At 41.4% G+C, this 13,441-nt stretch overlaps 1 protein-coding gene across 8 annotated transcripts in view; it reads left to right on the top strand.

Moving 5' to 3' along the window:
* The window catches only part of SCN11A (sodium voltage-gated channel alpha subunit 11), a 129,373-nt gene that overhangs the window by 74,242 nt on the left and 41,690 nt on the right, over positions 1–13,441 (top strand). For all 8 annotated transcript variants that reach the window (XM_067754026.1, XM_067754029.1, XM_067754028.1 and 5 more), the window contains 5 exons: positions 6,104–6,245; positions 6,882–7,079; positions 8,012–8,185; positions 10,826–10,955; positions 11,982–12,220. In XM_067754026.1, the coding sequence (XP_067610127.1) occupies positions 6,104–6,245; positions 6,882–7,079; positions 8,012–8,185; positions 10,826–10,955; positions 11,982–12,220 (883 nt within the window). The remainder of the gene's footprint in view (positions 1–6,103; positions 6,246–6,881; positions 7,080–8,011; positions 8,186–10,825; positions 10,956–11,981; positions 12,221–13,441) is intronic.

Raw genomic sequence — 13,441 nt, forward strand, 5'->3', positions numbered from 1 at the left:
CTGATCATAACGTGGTAGTTTCCAAGGAGATGGCAGATCTGAGGTCACCTTCCCAGACAGGCCTCTGTTCAGGGCCCAGGCTTGGTTTTCAGCCTTTACTCACTGCCTCCTCTGAGGACTGACTGAGTGGTGACTACAACATGGGTCTGAAGCATGAGTGGGAAGTTCTGGTGGATGAGAAGATAGAGCAAACGATTCCTGATGGTACAAATAGCAAGGATGAAAGCCTCAGGACATGAGGACATGCGGGGATAGTAAGAAGCCCAGAAGCTTGTTAGGCAGAGGGGCAGGAGACAGGAGCCAACCATGCAGGACCTGGTAGCCCATCACTGCTGAGGATTTTGACTTCAATCACAAAGGAAACAAGACCTGATCAGATTAGATACTTTTAAAACTCACTTTTGTCTGCTACATGGAGAATGGATGGATAGAGTAGATGAAGCAGCCACTTAGGAGGCTATGTTAATACAGATGAGAGTCACGAAGCTGTTCAGTGGAGATGAAGAGAAATGGATGGATGAATCCCAAAGACGTTTAGGAGATAGAAAGAACAAGACTTGTGGATTGAAGAGGGGTGTTGGCATCTGTGCAAATGCACGTGTAGGATAGAGGTGAGAAGTGCAAAGGGGAGAATAGAAAAAATCAATATAGAATTAAAAGATAAAGCAATGAAAGAGACAGAAAATATGAGAATAAATATCAATCCAGAAGTTTCAGCTTTTGACTAAGTAGGAATTCCAGAAATAGAGCACAGAAAAAGCAAAAGGGAGGAAATTAGCAAAGATAATACAGAGAATTTCCCTGGGATTAAAGATGCAAGTACCTCAGTGGCCCATAAAGTAGCCAACACAATGAATGAAAAAGGACCATGTCAGGTGCATTATCATGGCGTTTCAGAACGTTTGGGGAAAAAGATCTGAAAACCAAAGAGAAAAAGGTTACCCACAAAGGAACAGTATCAGAATCCTCAACAACAGCATAGGGTTAATAGCTGAGCAGTGATTTTATGTTTCTGAAGAAAAACTATGTTCAACCCCAAATTCTATTTCTGGTCAAACTGTAACTCTACTGTGAAGGCAGAGTAAAGATATACCCATATGTGCAAAGATCACCCAGTCTTCCTAAAAAGCTACTTGAGGTTTGGTCCAGAAAAATGAGGGAGTAAAACTTAGAAAGAGCAATACAAAAGAGCCAAGAAAAAATGTATCTGACGCAGGAGACCCAATGACACAGGCCATGATATTTTCCATGAAGAATGATATAAGTAGTGGTGAGGTAGGGTGGGATGTTGGAAAACCCTTATCTACCACAGCAGAAAGCTAGTCAACAAAGACTAAAACTGATAAATCAAATACCAGGATAAGCATTTTAAAAAATTATAGTATAGTTGAATCTCAATATCATATTAGTTTCAGGTGTACAATATGGTGATTCAATATTTTCATAAGTTATACTCTAAAGTTACTGTAAAATATTGGCTATATTCCTGTGCTGTGTAATATATCCTTGTAGCCTATTTATTTATTTATTTATTTATTATTATTTTTTGTGGTACGCGGGCCTCTCACTGTTGTGGCCTCTCCCGTTGCGGAGCACAGGCTCCGGACGCGCAGGCTCATTGGCCATGGCTCACGGGCCCAGCCGCTCCGCGGCACGTGGGATCCTCCCAGACCGGGCCACGAACCCGCATCCACTGCATCGGCAGGCGGACTCTCAACCACTGCGCCACCAGGGAAGTCCCCTATTTATTTTATACATAGTAGTTTGTACCTCTTAATCCCCTACCTCTATTTTGCCCCTCCCCCCTTCCCTACTGGAAACCACTAGTTTATTCTCTATATATTTAATTCTGTTTCTGTTTTGTTATATTCATTTGTTTCATTTTTTAGATTCCATGCATAAGTGATAACATTCAGTATATGTCTTTCTCTGTTTGACTTATTTCACTAAGCATAACCCCCTCTAGGTCCATCCACATTGTTGCAAATGGCAAAATTTCATTCTTTTTTATGGCTGAGTTATATTCCATTGTATGTATATACAGCACATCTTTTCTATTTTTTATATAGGAGTATAGTTTATTCACAATGTTGTGTTAGTTTCAGGTGTAAAGCAAAGTGATTTAGTTATACATATTCATACATCTAATCTTTTTCAGTTTCTTTTCCCATATAGGTTATTAAAGAGTATTGAGTATAGTTCCCTGTGCTCTACAGTAGGTCCTTTTTGAATATCTATTTTATGTACGGTAGTGTGTATATGTTAATCCCAACCTCCTAACTTATCCCTCCCCTGCCACCTTTTCCCCTTTGGTAGCCATGTTTGTTTTCTAAGTCTGTGAGTCTGTTTCTGTTTTGTAAATAAGTTCATTTGTATCATTTTTTTAGATTCCACATAAGTGATATCATACGATATTTGTCTTACTCTGTCTGACTTATTTCACTTAGTATGATAATCTCTAGGTCCATCCATGTTGCTGCAAATGACATTATTTCATTCTTTTTTATACCACATATTTTTTATCCATTCATCTGTTGGTGGACACTTTGGTTGCATCCATATCTTGGCTATTGTTAATAATGCTTCTATGAACATTAGGGTGCATGTATCTTTTTGAATAGTGTTTTCATTTTCTTCAGCTATATACCCAGCAGTGGAATTGCTGGATCATATGGTAATTCTTTTTTTTTTTTTTTTTTTTTTTTTTGTGATACGTGGGCCTCTCACTGTTGTGGCCTCTCCTGTTGCGGAGCGCTCCAGATGCGCAGGCTCAGCGGCCATGTCTCACGGGCCCAGCCGCTCTGCGGCATGTGGGATCTTCCCAGACCGGGGCATGAACCTGTGTCCCCTGCATCGGCAAGCGGACTCTCAACCACTGAGCCACCAGGGAAGCCCTATTTTTAATTTTTTGAGGAACCCCATATTGTTTTCCACAGTGGCTGCACTAATTTACATTCCCACCAACAGAGTACGAGTCTTCCTTTTTCTCCACATTCCTGCCAACATTTGTTATTTGTAGACTTTTTGATCGTAGCCATTCTGACAGGTTTGAGGTCGTATCTCATTGTGGTTTTGATTTGCATTTCTCTAACAGCGTTGTTCTGCATCTTTCCATGTGCCCGTTAGCCATCTGTATGTCTTCTTTGAAAAATGTCTATTCAGGTCTTCTGCCATTTTTTAATCAGGTTGTTTGTTTTTTTTTGATAGAGTTGTGTGAGCTGTTTATATATTTTGGATATTAACCCCTTATCGGTCATATCATTTGCAAATATTTTCACTCATCTAGTAGGTTGTCTTTTCATTTTGTCAGTGATTTTCTTTGCTGTGCAAAACTTTTTAAGATTAATTAGTTTGTTTATTTTTGCTTTTGCTTCCTATGCCTTAGAAGAAAGATCAAAAAAATATTGCTATGATTTATGTCAAAGAGTGTTCTGCCTATGTTTTCTTCTAGGAGTTTTATGGTTTCTGGTCTTACATTTAGGTCTTTAATCTGTTTTGAGTTTAATTTTGTATATGGTTTGAGAAAATGTTTTAATTTCATTCTTTTCCATGTAGCTGTCCAGTTTTCCCATCACATTTATTGAAGAGACTGTCCTTTTCCCATTGTATATTCTTTCCTCCTTTATTGTAGATTAATTGACCATAAGTACGTGAGTTTATTTCTGAGCTCTATATTCTATTCCATTGATCTGTGTCTATTTTTGTGCCAGTACCATGCTGTTTTGGTTACTGTAGCTTTGTAGTGTAGTCTGAAGTCAGGGAACATGATATTCCCAGCTTTGTTCTTTTTTCTCAAGATTGCTTTTGCTCTTCAGGGTCTTTTGTGGTTCCATATAAATTTTAGGATTATTTGTTCTAGTTCTATGAAAAATGTCATGGTTATTTTGATAGGGATTGCATTAAATCTGCAGATTGCTTTGCGGTAGGATGGACATTTTAACAACATTAATTCTTCCAATCCATGAACACAGTATATCTTTCCATTTCTTTATATCATTTTCAGTTTCCTTCATCAGTGTTTTATAGTTTTCAGAGTATAGGTCTTTTACCTCCTTGGTTAAGTTTATTCCTAGGTATTTTATTCTTTTTAATGTAATTTTAAATGGGATTGTCTTCTTGCTTTCTCTTTCTGATAGTTTATTATTAGTATATAAAAAGCAACAGATTTCTGAATATTAATCTTGTATCCTGAAATTTTACTGAATGCATTTATTAGCTCAAATAGTTTTTTTGATGGAGACTTTAGTTTTCTATCTATAGTATCATGTCATTTGCAAATAGTGATAGTTTTACTTCTTCCCTTCCAATTTGGATGACTTTTGTTTTTTTTTTCTTGGCTGATTGCTGTGGCTAAGACTTCCAATGCTATGTTAAATAGAAGTGGTGAGAGTGGGCATCCACCTTATTCCTGAGATTAAGCAAGCGTGTGCATATGTTCTTCATGAGCAGAGTCTCAGTTTGTTACAGCCCTCCTGTAAGTCCCACTGGTTTTCAAACCAGCTAAGGGAACTTGTCTTCCTGGTGTTGGACCCCAGGGCTGGGGTGCCCAATATATGATTCAAACCCCTCACTCCCCAGGGAGAATCTCCAAGCCCATGATATCCCTCTCTTCTGTGCCCCTAACTAGGGAGTCCCAACCTGATTGCTTCTCCTTCCTTCCTTTCTGACTCAGTGTGGATCTTTCTTTACAGTCTTGTGTCCAGTTTACCACCAGTGTCCAGTTTGTTTTCATTGAGAATTGCTCCACATGTAGATGTATTTTTTAATATAAATTTTTTTATTTATTTCTGGCTGCATTGGGTCTTTGTTGCTGTGCGCGGGCTTTCTCTAGTTGTGGTGCATGGGCTTCTCATTTCAGTGGCTTCTCTTGTTGTGGAGCATGGGCTCTAGGCGTGTGGGCTTCAGTAGTTGTGGCACTCAGGCTCAGTAGTTGTGGCTCACGGGCTCTAGAGCGCAGGCTCAGTAGTTGTGGCGCATGAGCTTAGCTGCTCCATGGCATGTGGGATCTTCCTGGACCAGGGTTCGAACCCGTGTCCCCTGCATTGGCAGGCCGATTCTTAACCACTGCGCTACCAGGGAAGTCCCATGTAGATGTATTTTTGGTGTATTCATTGGGGGAGGTGAGCTCAGCATCCTCCTACTCCGCCACCTTGATCTTCTCCCAGTAAAAGCACTATATTTAGAGATAACAGACCTAAAAGAGCTAAAAGTTGTTGAATTTGGGGTGTATAAATGACAGATGAAGAATGATGGAATGGTTTTCATTACAAGCCTTTTGGTGCCATGTGACTTTTTTTAAACCACATGCATGTGCTACTTTGATAAAAATACTATGTTTATTACAAATTAAGAAAGTACATACTCATAGTATATTTGATAGATGCACTCAATGATGTGTTTTTGGTGATGTGGACAAAGACCTATATGCAAGATATCTACTGTTTTTAAAGTAAAACCCAAATGTTTGTAAGAATAGAGGACTGATAACAATTGATAGCTAAATATTTAGCATTAGCAAAGCACTTATATAAATCCCAGAACTGTAGGACATGAAAAGAAATGAGATATTTCCTTGTATGCTGGTGGAAAAGACCTCCAATCAATACCATTCCATGAAAAAAGCAAAGTGCAAGAGAGTGTTCAAAGAATGCTCCCATCCATATATTATAGAAAATGTATATTGATAATATGTGCTTTTATATTCATAGAGGACTTCTGGAAATTTACTAAAGTAACTGTTAAACTGTGCCTCTAGGAAGTGGGGCTGAGTGGGGAGAGAGGGAGACATCATATTCATTGTATGTCCTTTTTTTACTGTAAAGTGTTCACTATGTCACTGCACTTAATTTTTCAATGAAAAAATGCCGGTATGAACTTCCTAATCAATCCATTTGAGAAAAGTCTATGAGTGCCCATGTTTAGATATAGAATGGGAGGCTTGGAAGGTGGAGGATGGCCAACTCTATAAATATTCTCTTCACCTAGGACTTTTGAGTGTGAGCCCATGGTTCTTGGAAGAATCAGTGCCCTGGGCAGGGTGTCGAGGGGAGGTGGGCTGCAGGATATGTAATTCTTTCTCTGTTCCTTTGTTTCCAATATCTAGGGCTTGTTCTGAACAATTTGAATGCAAACATACCAATAAAAATCCTGACTATAATTACACGAATTTTGACAGCTTTGGCTGGTCTTTTCTTGCCGTGTTCCGGCTTATGACCCAAGATTCCTGGGAGAAGCTTTATCAACAGGTTATCTATTTATTCATTCTCTCTCTTTATTTCCCTCTCTCTCTCTCCCCCTCTCTTCCCTGCCCCTCTGCCTCCTTCCCTCCTCTCTCCCTTTCCATCACTTATCTATCTCTTCATCATTTATTTATAACCTACCATCTCTCCTTCACCTTTGTCATCTATTTCTTATCCTTAACAGTTGTACTGTTAAATTGTATTTTAGAAATTCTATTAGAAACATCAAAAAAAGACTATAAATGTGATATTTGGAAGAAGAGTACAAAAAAACTCCTCTTCCTAGAAATATCACCCCTCTTCAGATTCCCCACTGACTGAAGTTCCACCACTAGTGCTTCAGCTTTCATGCAGCATTGCTCTCTCTCTTGCCTTTTTAATTTAAAAAATGCAAATACCCTTGAGAAAGTCACAGTAAAGTCACTCTGACTTCTGTGTGAATGTACAGATGGCATTTCCTTGCTGAGAGATAGGGCATCAGGAGCTCTAGGTGATGGGGGAGGCAGTAGATGATGCTGCAGGTAGCTGAGCCAGCCAGGGCTGGGGAGAGACCAATTGCTACAGTGTAATCTCCACTCAAGGTCAAGTCACCCCTCTGTGGAGGAAGGATTCAGATGCCAGCATGTGCTGTGTCCCTTGCAGACTTTGCGCACCTCAGGGCTCTACTCAGTCTTCTTCTTTGTGGTGGTCATCTTCCTGGGCTCTTTCTACTTGATTAACTTAACTCTGGCTGTTGTCACCATGGCTTACGAGGAACAGAACAAGAATGTAGCTGCTGAGACAGAAGCCAAGGAGAAGATGTTCCAGGAAGCCCAGCAGCGGTTAAAGGAGGAGAAGGAGGTAGGGTCACGTGGTGTGAGACAGTGGGGTCTGCTTGGGAGGACCCCAGAGGCCGTGGGGTCTGACACTCAAGGTTTCTGTATAAGGCCTAGTCTCAGTGCTTTCCTAACTGGTGCTTTTCTGAGAATTTTTAAGCCCTTTGCAGCTGGCTCTGCTACAGTCTCCCACTAAGATGTCCAGGCGCAGGGCTCTTGAGGAAGGGAACGCTTGGTTTTGATGAATGTTGACCTTCTGAAACCTGAACCTTCAAAGATAGATCCCAAATTGCTGGCTAGAGGATAAAATGTATGTGTATGTAAATTAAGGCTCTGCTCCAGGCTTTCTCGTGGGAAGCTGGAGATGTTTGTGTCCAGGGACTTTGCTTGCGAGAGTTTGGAAAATCAATCATGGTGGCTGTAGAGATGACAGTCATGATCCTTTCTTATAATCCTTGTTATATTTACAGACCATTCTTATTGTTTCCGTGACATCTTTACATTTTTTCAGCTCTAAGATTCTAAGATTCCATTCTAAGATTTCAGAGCAGGGCCATGTTTTATGCTTTTTCTCATCCTCCACAGAGATTTGTCAGGAGGAAGCCCATCTTAAGTGCTTGATGTCTGCAGCGTTAAGCGCAAACATTTACTGAATGCTTAGCACATACAGGGCACTGTGCTAAGGGTTAGTGACACAGAGGTATCTAAGAGTTAACCCTGCCTTCAAGGGCTGCAATCTCGTGGACAAACAGGACATGTTCCCCACATAAACAATGACAAAGCTAGCATCCCACATAAACAATGACAAAGCTAGCATATTACAGTTGGGCAATGAGGAATCAAAATGGTCCAGTGCTACCAGAAGAGAGGAGAGAATGCTTACTGAGGTCGAAGTCATTTACAGTGTTCTGTGGGGAGTGTGATCTGTTCATTAATTGCTTTTTTTCACTCTCTAAGGCTCTGGTTGCCATGGGTATTGACAGAAGTTCACTTAATTGCCTTGAAGCATCATCTTTTTCCCTGAAGAAGAGAAAGCTATTTGGTAATAAGAAAAGAAAATCCTTCTTTTTGAGAAAGTCTGGGAAAGACCAGGTTCCAGGATTAGATTCTGATGAAGATTCTTCAAAAAAGGCAAGTTTGGGCCAAGGGATTGATGATACTTTGGCACTCTTCAGGGGGACAGGTCAAGTTGTCAATATAATTGAAAGGACTCATTCATTCACTCAATCATTTATCCATTCATCCATTTGCACATACTTCCCTGCATCCATGTGTCTATTCAATTATCCATTTATTTACAGATGTCTATTTAAAATGTTGACAGTGTTTATTTGGCACTGGGGTAGGCACTGGGGATACGTGGGATATATAACACAGGCAAGTAATGATGACGGCACACTGACAAAGAGGCAGTTACTGTTCAGTGTGATGACCGACATGATGATCACTGAGGGAGAGCAGAGCAGGAGCATCGTCTTAGGGGCAATGTTTGTTCCCTGCAAGGCAAACCCTGAGACGTTAGAGTGCAAGTAGATTATTTGGGAAGTGATCTCAGGAAGCACTAAGAGGGGAGGGGAGAAGTGATACATGGAAGAGAAGGTGGCCAACTAGTGTGCATTATTAAGCCAGTTTAATCTCCCTGGAGTGAGGGCACTAGAGTATTTATACATCAGCTTTCGTCCATCATTGGTTCAAGACTTCTGTGGTCAGGAAACAATAATTTTTCTGTATTTCTGACGTGCTATGTGTTAGGGCAAAAGTGTTTGGGTTGCCAAAGGAAGCCTGAGAACATATGGATGGGGCCAACAATAGTGTCTGCTTCAGACAACCAACCCCAGACTTGTTGGGGGCTGGGAAAAGAGCAGTGGATCAGAAAAGAGTTCCCAGAGGAAGCAGTGTGTAAGCTGAAAGGATGAATTAACCGGGTAAAAGGAAGAATGAAGCACTACACATAGAGAGAACAGCACACGCATAGGCCTGGAAACAAAGGAGAGCAGAACATGACCCAGTAGAAAATGTGCAAGTGTGTGTGCGCATGCGTGTGTGTGTGTGAGATGAGGTTGGGGGGGTGGCAAGAGGCTTTAGTGGTAAGATATGGACCATAATAAAAAGCCTTGAAGCCAAGCTAAGGAGTTCATTCTTTACACTGAGAGCAAGTGGTAAGCAGTATGGAAAGGTTTTAAGCAGAAGAGTGATATGACTAGATTTACATTGTGGAAATCCTGGATGCATTGAAGAGAGGGGATTGGAGGAGTGCGAGACTGGAGGCAACCAATTAAGAAGTTGTTGCAGTGATCCAAGTAAGAGGTGACAATGGCTTAAACTATGGTTAGGGCAGTGAGGATAAAGAGAGATGAACAGGTTACAGTGATCTGCAGAGGAAAAGATTTGGCAATTGACTAGATGTAGAGGGTGGGGTTTATGGCTTGGGTAGCCGACTTGTTGGTGGGTAATCTACTGAGATGGGCAAAGAGCATGTTCTGGGGGCGAGGAAGATAGCAAGCTAAGTTTTGCATGTGCCAATTTTGAGGTGCCTATGGGGCATTCAAGTCAGGCTATTGAGTAGGCAGCAGGATATGCAGAAAAGAAGCTATGGGAGGATGTACTGTAGAAAAAGAAAGCTTATTCTTATCATTTAAGGTGGGGGATGTTTGAACATGTTTTAATTCTGGAGAAGAGAAGTCAAAAGAGAGGAAGATGTTGGTGATACAGGCCAGGGAATAATGGCTAGAGCCTCTTTACTGAGGTAGGGGGAGGATGAAGCAGGCAGGAGGTGGGTGTGTGTGCTTGAGCCCGGGGTGGGGAAAGGGAGGTCAAGGGCCTTTGTAGAAGTAGATGCACGGACCTCACCCACTGCTCTGAGCAGTTCTCTGATGGAGTGACAGGGCAAGATCTCATGATTTAGAGGCTTCTTTGCTGTCAGATCACAGCATATTCAAGAGACTGCATATATTTTTTAATATTTTGCAAGTTTTTCCTCATTTCACAAAGCAATAGACAAAGACCCAGACACCTAACATAAAGTGTCTTTTCCCTTTAGCTAGAATAGGAAATAGCTATAGAAAGACTACAGGCTCCCTTTAGAATAGCTTTTCAGAAATGGATAGTTCCCTCTGGGGCCATGGTTGGTCAGAACTTTGGGGGAATAAGTAATTACGGATACCTGAGTTTTCTGGCTAGCTGAAGGTTTATGTCCTTTAATCTCTAGATACTTTAGAGTTGTAGATAAGGTGAGAATCAATAAGCTCTTAGACATAGCCTGAGTGCTTGAAGTTTAGTATATGGATTTTGTGATATTTATTTTGACTGTTCTTTTTAGTTACTGACTATTTCAAAATCTATTTAAGCAGCCACTCAAGGCACTTCACTATGTGGCCTCAATCCACCTTTCTAAATTTATACACCACTTCTGCCCCTCGCAAACATTGTTTCTAAATCGCACTTTTTATTGTTTTCATACCCTGAACCATTGCGCATTCGTTTTTGTAAAATATTTTTTGCTCTTTGTTGACAATGAATAAAACACAGCGAAAGAAATGTTTCTATAGGTACAACTCTAGACTCTAGAAATGGGCATACATAAGAAATATGAATGTTCAAACCATATTTCTCTTATCTATTAAATGTGACTTAAGAAAACTGCACCTTTGGCATGCCATGAAGTTGAAGTGAGTTGAGCATCTTCGCTGCATGTGGCATTGAAACAGTTTGTCAAGTTTTGAGGAGAGGTCGCCCCTTCCCTTAGACAGTCCACCATGCCTTCTCTTATAGCCACACCTACTTGAACAAACCAAACGACTGTCCCAGAATCTGTCAGTGGAGCACTGTGATGAGCACAGAGACCCCTTCCAAAGGCAGAGAGCACTGAGCGCTGTGAGCATCCTCACCATCACCATGCACGGTAAGTTCTGTTCCAAGACCAAGGGGGAGCCTAACTTCAAGGATGCCCTTCCCTTCTCCCTCTCTCCAGCCCCCCAGAAGCCCTTTGCAACCCACTGTACTTCCTGCAGAGTGACTCCCCATGCTACTTTGGAGCATGTGAGCAAAATGGCTTGGAAGAAGCAGGCCTTCCTTTTGGGACCACCCTGAGCTGCCACTTGGGTAGTGGTGGGACCAAGCGCACCAACGGGACTTCTCATTCAGGCCAGGCAGTCACAGGAAGTTTCAGTGACAATGATAGCCAGCCAAAGAAGAGAAGACATAGAAGTTTCCAGGAGGTTACAGTTGTCATTGAAGTTAGAATAGGGATCTGACATGAATAATAGAAGAAGACTTGCGTATGCAGGCTGGAACCATCTGATGGACCTGATTAACAGGAGGCAACAGGGACCAAACTGAGGGGTTCGTGTTCAAGGGCAGGACTCAAGTCCCAGCAAGAATGGGATCAAATGGGTTCTTAGCACTTTTGAGCCTATTGCATCATCTCATGAGGCCTTGAAATTGTGTGGAAATCAGGGTGCAGCTGCCTTCTGGCCTGAATTCAACCAACTGATAGCATGCCTTTTGTTTCAGTACTTATAGATGCCCCTGACTGAATATCTCCCCTTCCCCTGAGCCCTGGTAGCTTCCTGTGCTCTGGTACAGCCGTCACCATGGTCTTCCTTGAGTGAACATAACTTGGGCTTGTGTCTTTCTCTCTCATGGGTTCATAGCCAGTCAGTGTTGACTTCCCCATCTGTATCTCCCACAGTGTGGCCCTGCTCCCAGATTCTCAATATAAGTATAAAGACTTGAAGTACTTGACTATACCACATGGAAGTTGAGTGTGGGAAACCTTCCTAGCTATGCGTCAGTACCCTTCTTGACTGATCATGTTGTAGCACAGGAGATGCTAGGGAAGAGGGAGGAAGGAATGCACCCAGGCAAAGAACAGCCAGACTGGCTCAGACCTAACTCCTCAAGTGCTCTTTCAATTCTCCTTCTCCAGAACAAGAAAAATCACAGGAACCTTGCCTCCCATGTGGGGAAAACCTGGCATCCAAATACCTCGTGTGGGACTGTAGCCCCCGGTGGCTGTGCATTAAGAAGGCCCTGAGAACCATGATGACTGACCCCTTTACTGAGCTGGCCATCACCATCTGCATCATAATCAACACTCTCTTCTTGGCCATGGAGCATTACCAAATGGACCAGAGTTTTGAGAACATGTTATACACAGGGAATTTGGTAACTCTAGGCTTTTTAAAATATAAAACATATTTCAAACTTTGAATTATAACTCTTTCAAAGTCTAAACATTTTGTGAGTGGCCTAACCTAACGTAGGTCTTTGGTCCTCTTAGGTGGAGTAGAGGGAAAAGATGACAGTTAGGATTTTATTTTTACCCATTTTAGTAATTTTCCATGGGCCCCTGTTCACCCTCTAGTACGTTGAGGTGTTTCTTTAGTCATCTAATGGATGACTAAAGGGTCATTCAGTGGTAAGACAGAAGCAAGGAGACATCTTAAACGGTCAACTATTTTGGATAATCAAGAAAACATTAACCATATCCAGAGATCCATAGTGATGAGTACCATGGTCCCCAGTGATATTGATGACATCATTTGTCACAAAACAGTGTGACTGCCATTACTAAGTGTTATTTTCCCTGGAAAGGTGAGTCAGAGCATGGAAGCTGTAGGAGGTTCTTTCCCAGGAGTAGGTGTGAGAGGCTTGTGGGGTGGGGTGGGTGTGGGGTTCCAGACTTGAGCTTGCTTCAGTGTGTTTGTTATTGGATGAAGCTACTCTCAGTTAAATTGGGAACATTAAGATAGGGGAGCAGATTTTTCAAGAACTGTTCACTTTAATTAATAGCTCCTGCAGAAGGCCCAAGGGAAAATTAGTTTCCCAAATATCAGAAATAATAAGTAAGTACCTAGTGAATGTTCTACTGTAATTTGCTAATGAGTTAATTAGCTAAAAATCTTACCAGAATGTCTAGCCTTTTCTTCTTACAGTTTTATGTTATTTTTCTAATTTAAAAAGCAATGTATGTTTTTTTTAATTTTAAAAATAAGTAACAATACAAAGAAGGGAAATACAAAGAAGAAACTCATTTCCTATGGTCTTAGTAGCAAAGATGATCATTTTTAGCATTGCAGAGTATTTCCAGGCAGTATGTATGTAGGCAGGTATTTTTAAATTTTCCTTTTTTTTTTTTTACTTTGACAAGAACCCACAGTATGTATTGAATCAGGAGTTGGTCCACAGAGATGCTTCCATGCATCAGGTTTAGGATGGTGCAGAACTGTAGACAGGTGCCTGTTACCCTTGGTTCCACATCCCATGCAGGAAGAGTAGGGAACTGCAGTATAAGAGCAGGGTGGATCTCCTTACAGACAGTCTGCATTTAAGTTCTTTTTCCCATACCGCCTTTGGGAAGAAGTGCCCTGTGGGTGTGCATAGGTC

Source organism: Pseudorca crassidens, chromosome 10 (assembly GCF_039906515.1).
Source record: "Pseudorca crassidens isolate mPseCra1 chromosome 10, mPseCra1.hap1, whole genome shotgun sequence".
NCBI classification, from domain to species: domain Eukaryota; kingdom Metazoa; phylum Chordata; class Mammalia; order Artiodactyla; family Delphinidae; genus Pseudorca; species Pseudorca crassidens.